General features: G+C 45.3%; 1 protein-coding gene across 3 annotated transcripts; it reads left to right on the plus strand.

Annotated features, from left to right (window-relative positions):
- The first annotated feature begins 4,771 nt into the window (after window positions 1–4,771).
- tsc1a (TSC complex subunit 1a) lies at window positions 4,772–18,852 on the plus strand. Of its 3 annotated transcripts, none has more exons than XM_028456444.1 (22): window positions 4,772–4,879; window positions 6,501–6,610; window positions 6,701–6,804; window positions 6,874–7,026; window positions 7,096–7,240; window positions 7,958–8,112; window positions 8,188–8,261; window positions 8,349–8,509; window positions 8,587–8,627; window positions 8,705–8,816; window positions 8,883–8,917; window positions 8,985–9,081; window positions 9,519–9,751; window positions 9,820–9,941; window positions 11,299–11,369; window positions 11,896–12,065; window positions 12,145–12,327; window positions 12,395–12,505; window positions 12,620–12,742; window positions 12,814–13,001; window positions 17,495–17,632; window positions 17,869–18,852. In XM_028456444.1, the coding sequence occupies exons 2-22, from the start codon at window positions 6,502–6,504 to the stop codon at window positions 18,236–18,238; spliced, it is 2,895 nt and encodes a 964-aa protein (XP_028312245.1). In that variant the 5' UTR covers window positions 4,772–4,879; window position 6,501; the 3' UTR covers window positions 18,239–18,852. The 3 variants fall into 3 exon arrangements, with proteins under 3 accessions (XP_028312245.1, XP_028312246.1, XP_028312247.1); XM_028456445.1 differs by having other exon boundaries at window positions 11,299–11,342; XM_028456446.1 differs by having other exon boundaries at window positions 9,555–9,751.
- Window positions 18,853–19,053: the final 201 nt, after the last annotated feature.

The following is a 19,053-nucleotide window of genomic DNA, read 5'->3' on the forward strand; positions in this document are numbered from 1 at the left end:
TTATTGCATAATTGTGACCATCACCAGCCCTCCCTAAGGAAGGGTAAGAAACACTTTATTAACGGGAGAATATAAAAAGAGAGGGCAGTGTTACACCTAGGTGAGGGGGTGGGGGGGTGGGGGGAGGGGGAAGAGAGTAGGGAGGAGCGATTCAAGGCAGAGAAATGGAAGGGTGGGGAAGAGTTGATTACTGTAAAGTGAGATGTGAAGTTGTAGGCGTGAGGCTTAACTATAATGGTGGTGGCTGTGGGCAGAGGGAAGGAGTGAGTGGTAATACCTGAAACAGGTAAAATGTGTCTAAAGTTAAGCCCACTACAAGTTTTATCCCACAGTCCAAGGCATGCTTGTGCATCGTAGACCGATGTATGTGCAAGAAACTGCCACTGTAAACCCAAGCGCTGTCCCGGACTCGAGGACGCAGCCAGAATAGCAGAAAGAGCAGGGGCCAGCGAGCCCAGGCAACACCCCCTGGCCGAGCAGCCCCCCAAACGCCCTCAAGACACCAAGCCAAGAGGCAGCCACCGCCCCCCACATACACACCCAAGAAAGCACCGAGAAGCTCAGGAGCCAGCGCACTCCGCCACCGCCCCCAACCCCCAACCCCAAGGCCCCCCACAGACACCCACCCACCGATTCGCAGATAGCAGGACAGACCTACCAGGCAGCAGACGGCAATCGCAACCACTGGAACAGCTAGCGCCGCCCCCCAGCAAACAGCATCATCTCGAAGCACCAAGCAACCCTGCCCCAACCCCGATACAGACGCCAGCACCCCCCAACGCGGCCACCCCCCACACCGGCGAGACAGGCCGCCCCGGGCCCGCACACACCGAGGACAGCCTCCAAGGCGACCAGGAGACGAGACATGGACCAAGCCACACCCATAGGGAAGAGGCAAGAGGCACCCCCCCCCCCACGCCCTCCGAGACCCACCGCTCCACTATGCCCGACCGCACCATCCTGATGTATTTGCATTCTACACGGTCGCCCAGCCATCAACACAGGGACCAGGCCCCCACCCGACAGGCCCAAATATATGGTCCTACCCACCTTCCTGTTATGGTATCCCCTGTGTGAATGTGTGTGTTTAGTGAATGTGTGAGGTGCAACCTTTGTGTATATAAGTGTATGTGGTGCAAATAGACCCGGAGGGTGGAAGTGATAGTCGCACCCTCCGGAGGGTGGTGTGTTGAGGTGCGATTAAAATTGGAGGGATTGGTAGGGCAATTTGAGGTGGGAATGCCGCCCCCGCGCCATTACTCGGTAGCACAGGCGGCGGCACCCTCCACCCTCAGCCCCACCATCCAGCCCCCCAAGGGTTGGGTATGGGTGTGTGGTGCACCAAAGGAGTGAGCCAGACCAGTTGGGAGTGAAGTGAGGTGTTCATTTTAGGAGGCCTGTCTGGTGCGAGCCCGGCCCGTCCACATGGCGGGCCACCGGAGAGGGTAGATGGCACAGACGGGCACGCGGCACAGCGGACCCCAGGGACGCGCCGAGCAGCATGGCCGGAGATCCACCCCGCGGCACCCCTGGGGCATGGCGGCACCCCCACCCCCCAGACGCGTCCAGGCACCAGCCACACCCCTCAGCAGTCCAGGGGGCGTCCCCCGCCGCACGCCAGCCCGAAGCGGCCTCAACGCCACAACAGGGAGCGGCCGGGCAGGAGAGAAGCCCGCGCCCGCACCAGGGACAGCACAGGCCCGCAGGGCACCACGATACAATGCCCTCTACAGGGAGGCGGCCCCGGCCCCCCGACAAGAGAGAACGCCATCAGCCGCTCAAGCAGGCCATCCCGCCACCCACCAACTGACAAGCGGGCGAACCTAAGCGTCCCCAGCCAGGTCCCGCCAACCCACACCAAGTGCCACCAGCAGAGCCCCCCCTCCCCACAGAGGCCACCCCCGGCCACACACGCGCCGACACAAGACATCCCCCCCAACGCCAGCACAGCCAAGAGGACGGCGGGCCCCAGGCCACCAGCCCCACCCCGCCAAAGGCAGCGCAGCGCCCCACCGAACGGCAGGAGAACGCGCCCCAAGACGCCCCAACCAAAGACCCATCCCCGGGGAACCCCCGCCCCGGTACAGCACCTACGGGGCTCGGCACACCCAACCAGCAGACCAACCACCCACGACGCGGATCCGCCAGGGCAAGAACCACAGGCCGCGCCCCCACACACCCACCCAGCACAACTCCAGGGGAGGCCACCGCACAAGCAAGGCCCCACCCCACCTCCGTCACACGCCGCACACCGGCCCACGCAGTCCCCCAAGTGAGCCAAAGGGGGAAGGGGGGGCGGGGGAGGGCACCGCGCTAGCGACATCCATGGAGACTGTGCGCTCAAGGGAACAAAGCCGAAGCGCCCAGACAGGCAGGCGGAGTGACCCACAGCCACACCCCACCACCCAGCGACCCAGGATGTAGGCGCCGTCCCCGAGCAGTAGCCACCCCCAGAGTCACCCCCACCCCAGACCCCCCCCCCTGGCCAGGAGCCACAAACCCCACTACCCCAGCTAACCCACCCAACGCGGCCCCGCCCGCCCCCCACGCGAAAGCCACAGCCCCCCACCAGTTCCCCGGGCCGACAGGAGCCCCCCAACGCCCAACCCAACAGGAGAGCAGGCGCCAGAGCCTTTTATAAAGGTGTTCACACAGAACGCGACTTCAGCGACTATCGTCGCTTAAATCGTTGGTGATAAGTCACACTTTTTGTTCGCTTCATCACTTCATCCCTTATCAAGGGATGGGAATTGAAAGGAATTTAGAGATTCCGATTCCATTATCAATATTGCTTATTGATTTGATTCCTTACCGATTCTCTTATTGATTCTCATTGGGTGAGGGAATTAAATAATACAAATTGATTTGTTTGCTTTAACTCTTTATTATCTTATTTTTGTCTCTTTCATTTCCTGCAGGAATATCAGCTCTCTTTTAATCCACCAGGTATTGTTTTTACTGGATAATGATATATACAAAAGTGCTTTATAAAATTGATGAATTATTATTATTATTATTATTAGTACAACATATGACACATTTTGGCTACAAACATTTGAGAATATTTACAGTGCTCTTTTTGAACTTGAACAACTTCATCCAAAAGTAATTCAGACATAAAACAAATAATTATTCTTTAAAAAAGAACATATTAACCAAAAGTACAGCTGCACTTATTGTTGTATTGTATTTCTATAAATTCTCAGCGGTGGACAGCAAACAACTATATAGTGGAAGGAGCTTCACTTGGTGCTAGCATAAACACAATATACAGGACCTGTAGGAGTTTATCGTTACGTATTTGCGATGTAAGAGGAACCGATAAGTGGAATTGAAATACAAGCAAACAAATGATTCTTAGGTATTGGATTACTGGGAGCCGGTTCTCAGAAAGAACCGGTTTTCAATTCCCATCCCTAATACAGAGCCTTTCCCTAAATGCTCTGCATTCACAATGTTATAAAGAAAACTACCATTTGCAAAAAACATAAAGCAACACATAACATTTGTAACAATGTGAGCCATGCCTGCAGTGTGTGATGTTACTAATGTCAGAAAACAGTATCAAGGTACATTAAAGTATTCCTTGAAAAGCGGTGTTCAGGTGGGTGGAGCCAGGTAGAAACCCAGGATTTCTTAGACAAAACCTGCCAATGAGCAAGTTCAGTTCACAGAGAATGTAACCATGGTGACATATTCAGAGAAGAACATACCTCGCCTTCAGGAATGGGATCCTCAGAGTTTCCCTCATTTGAGCTCGAACATACTCAGAGTTTGAACATAACCCACTTTCTGGAATACCCCTCAGATCCACACGGTGACATGCTCACACAATGATTTTCCTTTGATTAACAGAACGTTTTCTAAGAGAACTGATAGGTCAGGAGGCAGGACTTTAGTACTCACTCATATCCTAGCCAGAACAAAACCTGGTCCCGACCAGGTTAGTCCTTCAGCCTAAGTTACCATGGTGATTTAAGACGTAAGCCAAATTCACACACTGTCTAAATCCCGGAAGTTAGCTCAATAATAGGAAATCCAGCATTGTAGTATAGGCCCTAAAAGACTTGAATGTTTATTTTTTGCAACTCCCTGCCTACCCAATCCTAGTGCTCACGACACGTCACTGTGTCGACCACCCTCAGCGAAGCAGTGTGTAGCACTTTGCTCCCTCAAAAAGTGATCCTTTAACTACTGTGCATTTACAGATAAGCTAACATTCTAACAATACTTAGCCATAGCTCACAAAATAAAACAGGAAATCATTTTTTTAAGTCAATTTAAATTCTTAGTTTTGCACTTTAGTTCCATGTTACATTTTTCCCCCAGTCCAAATCTAGTGCAGTCTTACCATTTAATGCTCATAGAATTCCTGCTTCATTTTTAGGTTGTCATTTTTACTTTCTTTGTGTGTAGGTGTTTTGTTTAGTGCTCTTGATCTCTGAAAAGGATTTGGCATGAAATTGAAAAGTGTTTCACGCCCCACTTGTCATACCTGTATTCCCCACCGAGGGGCGCGCCACACACTTTGAGAAGCACTGATTGTAAAGAGACAATAGTTCACCTCAGCGTGGGCAACATTAGGCTTCATATATATCCTGTGACTGAATGTCCTATTTCTCAGTCAGTTAGCATTTAGAGAGTGTGTTCGTGTGTGTGTGTTCAACGTTCATAGCTGAAGAATTCCAGATCAAATCTTCAAAAAGTCCAATGATAATCAGTGAGAAAACACAGCTGACACACACAGTGTATTTGTTTTCCCACATTCTGAGTTGCCCCGAAACGTCCCCTGACATTGATTGACAGCTGCAGGTGTCGGTGGGCGGGTCTTGCGCGGAGGCAAAATGGCGGCGCCCTGAACGGATCAACAGGTTAAAAGGTAACCAAGTGTCCAACAGCTGCCGCTGTGGGTTGTTTACGACAGTCGTTGTTGGTGTTTGTTGACGTAAATAATCGCCGCTAGCTCGCTCCTTTGTCTGTTTGTGTTTGGTTGGACTGCTGCGGCCCTACGAGCACAGCTGTTAGCCTGTTAGCTTATTAGCTTAGCTTGACAGTTAGCGGACTAAACTTTGAGTGACGTCATAGCGGCTTACGCAAGAGTAGTGACATCAGCGCGTTTTGTGAAAACAAAAAAGTTAGATATTTATTTATATATATTTATTGTAACTTTGATACTCTGCAATCGATTTAATGGTCATAATGAGGGGAATATTGTTCTGTGTTTTTGTTGCGTTTGAAATTCAGTCACTTCTTCGTTTTCTTGGTTTTGATTGAATTTGATGAGCTCTATCGTTTGTATTGGTAAAATGATCTGCACATGCATTTTTAGATTTTATTTAAAAGTCCAAAAATTACCAGTTACTCCTTTGGAAAGTGTCCAGCAGGTTGTTTTTTGTTGTCGTTGTTTTTTTACACAAATAAAAATAAATACAAATGGTTCGTTTGTGTATTGCATTTAAATATAAAATTATATCTGCATAAACAGATTTTTGTTTTTATATCAAACACAGAAAAGAGAAGTTTAGTAATAGATGAAGCTTTTGTTTGAGCCTTCACACGGTTTTTAACAAGATATAGTCATAATGACCCAAGGTTGCTCTGATCTTCTCTGCCTGTACTCTGAAGCTGGATAAGTATTTTCTGATATATCTCTGTCTGTTCGCTACACCTAACCAAACATAGAGAGCCCCTGTCTGACGAAGCAGGATATAAACCCGCTCACTAACCCTGGTGATTTCAGCCTGGCTGCGTGTGCGCTCCTGTGACAGAGGTGGAGATAGCAGTGAGACTGAAAAACTGTGCAGAGCAACTTGTGTCACAATTGAGGAATCATTCTTTAAAAATATAAAGATTTAAATTCCACAATTCAGAACAAAAACAACACTGTTGCTGCAGAAAAAGCAGGAATGAAAGAACACAGGCCGGAAGCTGCTGACACTGTCAATGTGTAAAAGCATGAGATTATCCAATATTAATCCATGGGATGATAAACGGACAGCACTCTGATCAGTTTCACTTTATTACATCACAGACGTGTTTCTATTCAGGTAGTCCTCCTCAATTTATCACACATACCCTTGGATGAGAGAGCATTGTTTCACTGTAGTATGTTCCTGCTGACGCTGTTATCGTCACTATACATATATATATATATATATGTATATGTATGAAAAAATGAATGAGTTGATCGGAGAGTGTCCAACACAGGCTTCATCAGCTGACTGTAGATCATTCCATCAGATGTAAATCTATACCTTTCCTGAAGGATGTCATCAGTAAATGAAAGGATTGTTTTTACTATGAATAATCTTTATTTACTAATCAGGTTAGGTGTTCATCCTAAGTTACCATGGTGATTTTGCCCGGTAACAAGTTTTCCAGTGTCGTAATACAGCACACACCGGATAAATCCAGGATGTTAGAGAGAGAAGAGGAAATCCAGCTTATACGGTTTGATGAGTTCTGTTTGTGTGTCGCTGAACGTGATGATGTCATCACAGGATGTCCAAAGAGCAGCTCAGTATCTCCGAGCTCCTGCTCTCATTGGACAGCTCGGAGCTGCAGGAGGCAGAGCATGTGAGAGCAGCTGTCAATCAACAACTGAGCTCAGGTGAGATACCTGTATCACACACACACACACACACACACACACACACACACTGATATAATCACAATCAGGATGGTGCCTTTCTCCTCCCAGACAGAGGAGGCGCTGTGCTCTCCGCTCTGGTGGATTTCTACCTAGAGTCCTGGTCCAATCAGGCAGCTCTGCTCCTGTCCTCCATCAGAGAGTCCAATCACAAGGTGAGTCAGTTACTTGTTGGCCCTTAAGCTGTTAGCTCCATCCCTTACCTGTTGGCTCCGCCCCCTCAGGTCCTGCTAGAGAAGCTGACAGAAGCGGTGAACAGACCTGCTCAGCGATTGGCTGCCGTGTCTCTGCTGGGTGAACTGGTCCGAAAACAACCACCATGGATTCACCTGCTGAGCCGCTCGCCGCTGCTGCCGGCGCTGCTGCGCTGCCTCAAGGTAGGATTAGTCAAGCCAGACTTTTATGTGTCAGGATTAGAGTTTGAGTTCTCATGTATCTGTTGTCAGACGGACACTGACGTGGTGGTCCTGATCACTGGGGTCCTGGTCCTGGTCACTCTGCTGCCGATGATCCCTCAGACGGGGAAACAACACCTCTATGACTTCTTTGACGTGTTCGGACGACTCGCGTCCTGGAGCTACAAAAACCCTGGTACCCTCACCATGAGCTGACATGAAGCAGACTCACTCTGTGTGATGTTACAATAAGACAGCAGGTGTTTTAAACCAGTGTTTCTCAAATGCGGGTATGCGTACCCCTAGGGTCTTTAGTAATTTGGGCTATGAAACTGACACTTTCAAACTTATAGGTACTGTAGGCTATTGGAATTGGAAAAATAAATAATTTATAATTATATTATAAATAAAACAAATAGTCAAAATATCAGTTCACCCTTGGGTAGGCACTGCCTACCCTGACGGCACATCACCGGTCTGTACCATTCTACATGCCATTGTCCTCTGCCGGCTCCGTTTAGGTTCATTAAAATGTGTTATCACTCATTCATTCCGTCATTATGCTTTATATTTGTTTTTTCACCAAATTCTGAGCAAAATGTTGTAGTCAGATAAAGGGAGTACTTGGATTCAGAAATAAGAGAAAGGGGGAACTTGAGGCAAAAAAAGTTTGAGAACCACTGTTATAAACCAACTGGTGATTGTTTTAAAGCGGCAATGTGTAGAATTGTGAGAAACAACCACTTACAGCTTAGCGACTTTTTCCTCAATAGAGACTAGTGACAAATGTAGGGATGTGGATGACTGAGTGTTAGCTGGTTGAGTTTATGAGTCAGTTAACCAGTTAACACGATCACCAGTGAGGCTCCTTTCTTTGACACAATGCAGACTAACAAGGTGATGTTCCTCACAGGGAATGTTCCTGAGGTCCACCTGCTGCACCTCCACGCCAGCGTTTATTCATTGTTCCACCGCCTGTACGGGATGTTCCCAGTCAACTTCATCTCCTACCTCAGGCTGCACTACAGCATGAAGGAGAACCTGGATACCTTCCAGGAGGTGGTCAAGGTCAGTGCAGACCAGTTTAGACCTTCACAGACCAGTTAGCAGTAGAACCTATTCTAATGACTCTCTGTGTTCCAGCCCATGTTAGAACATGTTCGGGTTCATCCGGAGCTGGTCACAGGGACTCAGGACTACGAGCTGGACCCATCCAGGTAAGGAAAGGCCTCACGGTGCCTTCACTGACCGTAGGAAACCGCTTCCTGTTCCTCTCTCACTGTGATTGGCTCGTTCCGTGTCAGGTGGAAACGTTATGAGGTTCATGACATCCTGATCGAGTGTTCTCGTCTGTGTTTGGACGTCCTGGAGTCGTCCTGTGAGGACGACGTCTGCTCTCCACCGGCCTCACCTCACCTCAACCTCACCTGCTCACCTGCTCTCACACACACTGCAAGCAGCTCAGGTACACACACACACACACACACACACACACAAACACTCACATGGTAACATACACGTTTGTGTGTTTCTTTACTACAGTGTCTGCACAGCAGCTGACTCTTCGCCCCGCCCATATCCAGGTAGCCTCACCTGTGGACTGTGGAGAGGATTTGACTGAATGGTTTTTAATGTGTGTGCGCCGTGTGTGTTTACACAGGCTGATGATGTCACATGGAGCCCATCAATGCATTGTGGTCTAGCCACGCCCCCTCCTGAGTCTGTTGCTCTAGGCTCCGTCCACTCACTGACCAGAACCACTTCCATCTCAGGTGTGTTTGTGTTATACTTTGTGGGTATGTGTGTGTAATAATATGTATTATTTTGTGTGTGTGCAGGTGTGAGACCTCCCACAGAGGATGGCAGCACTCAGGTGAGTTTACCCCTTTGGGTTAAGGCTTTTATCGTGAAAGGGTATAACGTCCTGTATATCCCAGCAGCAGCCAATCAGAGCAGAGCAAGAACAACTTTCATCCTTTCAGCCAATCCCGAAGCAGGAGACTAGAGCCCTGAGTGATATCAGCAGCAGCAGTGCAGGTGAGCCAATGAGCTGTGATGTCACTTTCATTGTTTAAACCTTTAGCTTAATTGGATCCACATTTTAGCTTTGAGTTCAGCATTCATTTAGTAATACAGTTTAATCTTTAGGAGCTTGTATCGCCTTCATCACATCATCTGATGTTTATGACTCAATGCAACACTGTGGCTCAGAGGGCAGGGCTTGATGGACACTCCTGCTCACTTAGATCTTTGGCATGGTGTGAAGATGTCTCCTCTGTTGTAAAACATGCAACATCTATGCTAAATGACAACCAATGTACCGTTGATGGTCAGGGGACACACTGATTGGTCACTGAGCCATGGGGGAGGGGCAAAAAAAACGAACTTACAAAACGATAAAACAAATGAAAATAAATCAGAAAAAAATAACCCCATAAATGAATATTGTTTAACTTCTTTACTGTAATCTGCAGGTGCAATAAATGAGGCTCCGCCCCCTCTTCTCTCAGAGCCCCACCCCCTCACCTCCACCCCAGGCCATGACAGACAGCTCTCAGGTCCCGTCCCCTTTTTCACATCTCCTCAACATATTAGGTGGGGAACAGGCTCTGCCCCTTCAGGCTGTAGCCCCGCCTCTCCCTATGACCTGCTGTTGGAGCTTGCTCTGCCACACGCCACCCCACTCTTCCTCAGGAGGAAGACTAAGGTATCAGCCCACGCCATGTTACACTAGCAATGTGTTCATTGGTCTGATGACTGGCTCTGCCCCTACAGGAGCGATCAGAGGCAGAGCAAGAGGAGGCGTGGCTGAGGGAAGACGCCACTGTCTCTCCTTTGAAGGTTCTAGATCAGCTGATCATCCATGGAGACCACGCCCACCAACACTTCAGCAGAAGGTAGACACGACTCGGTTCTTCTTTTTTTTTTTTTATCCATCTTGTAGAGAAGGTGTGCACACTACGTCGATCGCAATCTACCGGTCGATCGCGGAGGCATTTTGTGTCAATCGCGACGTGGCCGCAAGACCTCATGAATGAATGAAACCTAACAATTCAGCTTTTGACCTCAGTGTGAGGGGGCGCTAGTGCACTCATTTGTTCATTTCCAACTTCTAATAAGTAGTAGAAGAACCTCCTCCAGCCCTAAAGCCGCTCACACCGACCCGACCAGGTACATTTATCAGCAGTATCTTCAGAAAGTTCTTCTAAAGAACAAAATGAGCTACAAATACTGAAAGCACCGCTATATGTGGTTTTTATTCTGGGTCTTTGATTAAGTGAGCAGCTGTGTTTGGTGCTTTGCATTTAAAAAATATTTTTCTTCATTATATTAAAAAAAAATGTTTTAATCAAACCCAGTTTTGAAGTGTTACTGTTTTAATATTATTTTTGTATTTTAAGTGGAAGAGGAACAAATTACAGCAGAGCTGAAGTCAGCATCACATGTAAACGTTTTTAAATCCAAGTTAAAGACACACTTTTTCTCTACTGCGTGTGACTGAGAGGAAGACTTTCAATGTTTTTCCGGCTTATTTTAAACATTTTTAATGCTGATTTAAAGTTCTTATTGATTTTCAAACTGTTAAATGTTTTCTGTTGTACTTTTAATCATGTAAAGCACATTGAATTGCCTTGTGTATGAAGTGCGCTATACAGATACATTTGCCCTGCCTGCCTTGCCTTAATATTATACAAATATTAAATAATTATTGAATAATTGTAATAGTAATTATACAATAATAATAATTAGGGATGTTCCAATCAGGTTTTTTTGCACCTCTGTTGTAGAGCCTTGCCTGCCGTCTTTGAAGTCCTGTGTGCCATATTTGTAGTCCTAGGTACATTATTTTTTGTCTTTTATGTTTATAGTCCTTTGTCTGCTGTCTTTGTAGTTCCGCATCCGTCATGTTTGTAGTCCTTTGTCCACTATCTTTGTGGTCCTATGTCTGCCATGTTTGTAGTCATGTGTCTTACCATGTTTGTACTCCTTTGACAATTAACTTTGTAGTCCTTTGTTTATCTCTGTAGTCCCTTGTCCACCATATTTGTAGTCCTGTTATTTTTGTAGTCCATCGTCCGCCATGGTTTTAGCCCTGTGTCTGCCATATCTGTTTAATTCAAACCTTGGTTTAGATCAACTCACAGTTTTAACACACATTAGGAACGTAAAATAACATCTCATCTTCAAATGTATATATTTTTGGAGCAGTGCCTTTTGTTGTAAGTCTGTGTGTGTGTGTGTGTGTGCTCTCAGGTTGTCAGCTGGTTTAAAGTCTGTGGAGCGAAGTCCTGCTGGAGGTAAACCACAGAGCATGAAAAGCAAAGGTACCTAAGCTAACACGCACGCCACCATCGCTAACGCTGAGCTTCTTTCACAACCTTCATCAATCATTTACTTACATGACTTATGAGGACCATGGTGTAACACGCTGATGTTTGAGGATCATGGTGAAATGTGAGACAGAACTTCTATAACATTTGAGCAGCTGTAGTGACCTCACTGTAAGTGTGTTAGTGTGTGAGGAATGATGGCAATAAAGGCAGCACGACTGTGTTTACACTCAGGAAACACTAGATGGCAGCACACTGTTTTTGTGACCCAGCCAGAGTTGGTGTTTGATATGTGAGACTATCTAACCTATCTAACCAGCCTAACTAAGGCACTAAAACTAACACAAAGTATAAAGAAACATCCGTTTGTGACACACTGTGTGTGTGTGTGTGTGTGTGTGTGTGTGTGTGTGTGTGTGTGTGTGTGTGTGTGTGTGTGTGTGTGTGTGTGTGTGTGTGTGTGTGTGTGTGTGTGTGTGTGTGTGTGTGTGTGTGTGTTCGTGCGCGCATGTGCTGTCAGGCCCCGCCCACCAGGAGAGCGAGTTTCAGTGTCTAAGGAGTCAACTGATGATGGTTCACGCTCAGCTGCAGTACGAGCGCTTCAAGAGGCAGCAGCATGCCGTCAGGAACCGCCGTTTGCTGCGGAGGGTCATCAACGCCGCCGCGCTGGAAGAGCACAGCGCCGCCATGGTAACACCTTTGCATCCCTCAACATGTGCAGTTAGTTTACATTTCAGGACTGTGTGTGTGTGTGTGTGTGTGTCTGCAGAAGGCCCAGCTGCTTGCTCAGGATGAGGAGATCCGTTGTCTGAACCTCAGTCTGCAGCATGAAAACACACGATACGTCAACATGCAGCATGACAACAACACACAGAGGGACACACTACAGACACACAACCGACAGCTGCTACAGCAGCACCAAGAGGCACAGACGCACAACCAGAAGCTGCAGGTACACAAACACTGTCACACGCTGACACAAAAACGTCACTATACTGCACTCTGATTGGCTGTTTCAGAGCGAGCTGCAGGAGTGTCGGAGCCAGCTGAAGGATCAGGAGGCGGAGCTTCAGAGAGCCAATAAAAAGGCGTACAACAGTGAGCACCAGCTGAGCCAGCTGTCAATGAAAGTGAGTAGGCACAGGATTGGTTACAAGATATGGTCATGGTCAGTGTATACCTGTGTGTGTGTGTGTGCATACCTGTGTTTACATCTGTGTGTGTACCTGCGTGTGTGTGTGTAGCTGAGCAGCACGCAGCAGCTGCAGCAGCAGATGTTCCTGATGAATCAGCAGCTCATCCTCCTCAGAGAAACCAACCGAGCTCTGAGTGAGCAGCTGGATGGGGGAAGGGCGCTCCGCTGCACTGTAAGTCCCACCCCCTCAGAGCACACCTGACGGTGACCCCTGACCCCTGTGGTGTGTGTGTGTGTGTATAGGAGGCGTCCATGCTGCAGTGCAGCGTGGATGTTGAGTACCAGCAACTGAAGGAGAGCGACATGCAGCTGAGGCAGAAGCTGGAAGCAGCCAATCACAGGATAGCAGAGCTGGAGGATCAGCTGATCACAAAGGATCAGCTGATCCAAGACCAGAAGAAGCTGCTGGAGGAAACCAAGAACCAGAGCAGGTCAGAGGACTAACTAACCAACCATCAAGAGGATTAACTCACAAACTAATTAATTCAGGTGTGTGTGTGCGTGCGTGTGTATGGGGGGTGGATCCATTCTAAATTCATGCACACCAGTCCAACAAACTCGTCAACGAACGCGTACCCTGCGCCTGCACGTCTGTACATATGATCAACATTTTCCATAGACTTAGAATGGGTACACGAGCACAATGCACAAGTCACTTTCGCATGTGTACTTGCAGACGTGTTAACACGTTTGCAGACGCTTTATGGCGTATGTACAATAAAGCGTATAGTATACACACCTACACAACACCTGGATGTGCATTTAACAAACAAATATATCAGTCACACGTAGACGCAGGTGTGGCTTGAGTGAAGCTATAGCGATCAGGTGACCTTCACTATCGTTCAAAGTCTACGTGACATGTAAACACTTAGAAAAAAATATTAGACGTGTGCAGGTATGTAAGTGTGTGTGTGAGTGTATAATGGACCACCATTTAGTCCAGTTATAGTCTGTGTTACACCCGTCCATAGGGTGGTAGTGACTAGTGTTGTGCTCTGAGTCAGATCGTTGCTGTGATTGGACAGGATACAACACTCAACACTCACACACTTACTGACTTGCACGTGTGTACACGCCTGCACACCTGGACGCCTAACAATTTTTCCTAAGTGTTTACATGTCACGCAGACGGTGCTACATAGTGAAGGTAACCTGATCGCTATAGCTTCACTCACGCCACACCTGCCACTACACCTAACTACGTAAATTAGGTAAGTTTAGTGAAAGTTAGACAGGCAGGTACACGTGCGATGGGCTGGTGTGCATGAATTTAGAAGCAATTCATCCCCCATATGGGGGATGAATTGCTTCTAAATTGCTTCTAAATTCATCCCCCATATGGGGGATGAATTGCTTCTAAATTGCTTCTAAATTCATGCACACCAGCCCATCGCACGTGTACCTGCCTGTCTAACTTTCACTAAACTTACCTAATTTACGTAGTTAGGTGTAGTGGCAGGTGTGGCGTGACTGAAGCTACAGTGATCAGACATATGGCGAGTAGATGGTGCCACTGCTAACCTACCGCAGGAGACTGTCGTGTGAAATCAACGTCTGAACTGACTGACTTCACTCCGTCGTTGCCTGTGCGCCACACCTACACCGCCATGTTGTGGACTTTCCTATGCCGTCGCCAGCTTGTGAAACCTCAATATATTAAAAAAAAAAAAAAACTCAATATATTTAATTATATTTCACGTGTTCACAGACAAAGCTGGTTCCATTAGACAGTAATTTAACTATTGTGATTATTATACCTAAATATCCTGAATGATTAAATCATCAGCTTGATCTGGTTTAATTATAGTAATCAGAGAGATATTTATCAACCATAACTTTATGTAATTCATTAGATATAAACTAAATTAGATTCAGCAGCAATGGTTTAAATTAAACAGTAAAAACACTAATGTAGTTATTTTTATTTTCTCTTACAAAATAATTTCATTTTAAATGACATAAATAGATTATATACAATAACACTAATGGAACGACCCATCGGCACAAACTTTTTAATGTGTAAATACTATTACTGAAGCAGATTCTAGTGTTGATGTATTCAATTTCTTTTGTGTTTGTAAGGAACCTAAGTTGGGAATTGTTTTATTTATTTATAAGATTGCAGCAACATAGAGCAAATAAATATACGATTTGTCATCCGATTAGTCGATTAATCATTTCAATAATCAATGACTAGTCGACTATTAAAATAGTCGTTAGTTGCAGCCCTAATTTAGGCATATGATTATGAGTTATTTGAGTGTAATTCTTCTTTAATGATTTAGCTTTTAGTGCATTCCAGTCATACTGACTTTTTTGTGTTAATCTTTACTGTCCTAGTTATTTAAATCTGTTTGGTGTCTTTACTTGTGTATATGGTTGTGTCACTGTTATTGTTTAGATTGTAATAAGATGCTTCTGAAACTGATTTGGCTAATCCTTGACATCAAGTGTTGTTAGATTAAGATTAAGTTGAAATCAGATGTTCCTTCTCCTGAAAATGGCAGCTTGACCTGGATATATTTTATGATGGTTAAATAAGAGCTATTGAGTTTAAAGATAAAATATAGTATCACACACAAAAAGAAACCATGAATGTAATCAATTCTAACAGTCACCCTAAGTTAAAACTGGATTTAAAATTATACCTGTGTTATTAATGGTATAATGAAAATAAATTATTAGGTGAGTATCAGGGGTTATTCAACAATTGTCCTCCATTTCCCATTCACATCCCCTCGTCGGTCAGGCTACATGTATTTGATAATAGAGAATGTAAACGCCTCCAGGATGACTTCTCTCTCCACATCATTAAGCTCAGAATTTGTAGCGTCCACCAGCTACTGAGTACTCCATGACTGGACTGATCAGTAGAAACACTAAATCATTATTGCATCTTGATTTACTGTAGACACAAATAACCTGAGCATAAACTGCTAACCGAGTTAGCGTAACTAATTTAAAGAAAAGAATGCAAAAGTTCACCTGCATATAAGCTCGGTAATATAAACAATCATAAAATGAATACATTTATCCTATTGATAAAGGCGACTGCTAAAAAGGTAACGTAATCCCTGCATTCATTACTGTTGTCATTGTTGTAATTATATATATGTATGTATATATATGTTTGCATTGTGATATTAAGACTTTTGATCTAAGAAGCCTACTTCTTCCAACACTCAACACTGTAACAACAACAAGCATTAAACAATGAAACTATCTTGTGGATAAGATCCTTAATACGTAACTATTGTTAAACTTGGACATGGACTTTTAAATATTGTAATTTTGAAAGCAGGACATGGTTTAGACACTGTTGAAGACTGACCGTCTAAACTGGTTTGTGTGAGTAGCCTGTGCCAGTGAGGCATTTTTGATATCAGGAGTGTTGCTGGCTTATTATTGTTTTTACACAGCGTAATTCCAGTGTTTTTCAATCTTTTTAGCCAAGGTACAGCTTTTTATTGAAAAAAAAGTCCTAAGGCTCGTCTCTAATTAGAAATGTAAATAAAAAATTAACAACAAAGTCATGTTAGTGCTCTTAACAAAATATAGTAAGTATAGTAAGTTCATAGTAAGAAAAAAAGAACCCCACAAGAAGAAACTTTGAAGCCTATATTTACAATATACAGTCATTTTTAGCAAAGCGTCTTGAATAGGATTCAAATAACAAATACTTTATGATCTTTAATATTTCATCTTTCAAATAAAGTGTCTGCAGTCATTCTTATAAATGTTTTAAATAGAAATCAAATCAACAATAACAACAAAATCTATTGTGATTTTTCACATGTATTCAAATAAAAAGTGTAATGAACAATATGCAGTAATTATTATCAAAGCGTCTTGAATACAATTCAAACATTTTTTTTCATCTTTATTTTTTGCATTCTTGATAGACGTCATGGGAGGGATAAAAGCAAGTTTGTAGTTCTAATCATATTTCATATTTTTCGATTAAACTTGATTCTGTTAAATATTTTTTTGTTTTATATAATGTATTTTTTTAATATTATGTTTACATTACATAACATTTATATAATGACATAAGCACCACCACTGTAAATCTGTCTCAACATTTGGAAAAGTGTTTTGCTGTTTGTATTTATTTATTTTAGATAATTATGTTATATTATATTTGTTTTCAAAATTGTAAATTTGTTGTGGCATTGCATTGTACTCTGTAGTTCCCAATATACACGAAAATAAAGACATGTTGACATATAAAACATGTAAGCAATTGAAAGACTTGAATTCACTCAAAAACCACATTGACGACGGCGTACAAGAGGACGGGCCTTTGGTGGTCAAAAATCCACACGTCAGCCAGGTGATGTTGCTCCTCCTTCGGTTGGTTAGGGTTATCAGTGCACTATCCACTCGCCATACAGGCGCGCTTCACTATGTAGCACCATATGCGTGACATTGTTTGGCGCTTACACGTGGAGACGTGTACACTCGTGCCCGTCAGTAAGTGTGTGTGAGTGTTGTATTCTCTGCAATCACAGCAACGATCTGACTCAGAGCGTAACACTACAGTCACTACCACTCTATGGACGTGTTAACATGTCAATTAGACGGTGATCGATAGTGAAGGTCACCTGAGCACTATAGCTTCACTCACGCCACACCTGCTACTACATCTAACTTAGTTAATACAAGCACAAGTTAACGCTTTGACATGTCTGCAAGAACAGATGTGGACGTGACTTGTGCATTGTGCCCGTGTACCCATTCTAAGTCAATGGAAAATGTAGATCAGACATACAGACGTGCAGGCACAGGGTACGCGTTGGTTGGACTGGTGTGCATGAATTTAGAACGGATTCACCCCCATAGAGTACATGCGTGTGTGCAATGACTGTGTGCATGCGTAATCACTGTGTGCGTGCGTAATCAGTGTGTGTGTGTGTTTCAGGTGTGAGCTGAAAGCCTCTGACAGTCGTTGTTCTTCCCTGAGGAAGGTTTGTCAGGCTCTGCAGACGGAGATGCTTCAGCTTTACTCTGAGATACAGCAGTTCACACACACACGCAGCCAGCCACAGGACGTGAACAGGTACACACACAGCCATCCACAGGACGTCAACACGTACATACACATACGTGCGCATACACACACACAGCCATCCACAGGACGTAAACACGTGTACACACACACACACAAATATACGCGCACAGCCAGCCACAGGATGTGAACAGGTACACACACGCAGCCAGCCACAGGGTACACATACACGCACAGTGATTACACGCACAGACACTCGGCTGTTATCGTGTGACTTTATTTTTCAGGCCCAATGGCGGCGGTGGCGTCCCACAGAGGCTCCGCCCCTCTTCCTCTGCTCTGGGGGTTATAAACGGCGGCGCTGAGGAACCGAACGCCTCCCCTCCCATTGAGTCTCCATTGGCTGTCGGATCCTTCCTTGAGCAGCACGCACGCCAGCTGTTTGGACCGACCAATCAGAGCCCGGTGGAGACCGAGAAGCAGGAAGAGGAGGAGGAGGAGGACGACCCCCCTGACAGCCCCCCTCTGGGCCAGGAGGTCGAGGAGAACATGCTTCTCATTGGAAGCCCCCAGGCCGATCCTCCTCTCAGCAACCAATCACAGGCCGGCACCGCTCGACAGCGGCAAAATGAGCTGAGCATCATGGACTACGACTGAGGGGCGGAGTTTAGACTGTGACATCACACTAAACCAACAGAAAAGTGGTGAAACACCAAGATCAGAGTGCTATCTCTTTCACCAAGTGGACAGCTTACAACTACTAACTACCCACCTGTCTGACTAACTCACTTACTACTATTTACCCACCTGTGTCTAACTCACTACTAACTACCCACCTATTTATCTAACTCACCACTTTCTACCCACCTGTCTATCTAACTCACTCACTACTGTTTACCCACCTGTATATCTAACTCACTACTAACTATTCACCTGACTAACTCACTAACTAGTAACTACCCACCTGCCTATCTGACTAACTCACTAACTAGTAACTACCCACCTGTTTATCTGACTAACTAGTAACTACTCACCTCACTACTGCTAACTACCCACCTGTCTATCTGACTCACTCGCTAACGAGCACAGCAGCAGCTCACTGTGATGTTATTGATGAATGGATGAATGTTTTCAGTCACTGATGGAGGACACACTAGTAATGTTGTGAGTGTGTGAACTTTGTGCGTCAGTGATGGACGTGTGTGCTGCTCCAAATGAAGCACGCTCACCTGCAAGGACAAACTGAGGGAAATAAAGGATGCTAAACATCACGCGGTGTCCTCATGTTTACAGGAAGTACATCCTCAGCTTTCACAGTAAGAGCAGTGTACTGAAACCCGGGTGTTCTGCTCAAATTGATTGCCATGTTAATTAGTGACTGACTTATGAATGCAGCGAGTCAACGCTTGTTCACCAGGTAACATGATCACCAGTTAACATAGAGCATCAGTGTGTCTGAGAACGAGCCCAGG

This window comes from Gouania willdenowi, chromosome 9 (genome assembly GCF_900634775.1).
Source record: "Gouania willdenowi chromosome 9, fGouWil2.1, whole genome shotgun sequence".
Classification (NCBI taxonomy): domain Eukaryota; kingdom Metazoa; phylum Chordata; class Actinopteri; order Blenniiformes; family Gobiesocidae; genus Gouania; species Gouania willdenowi.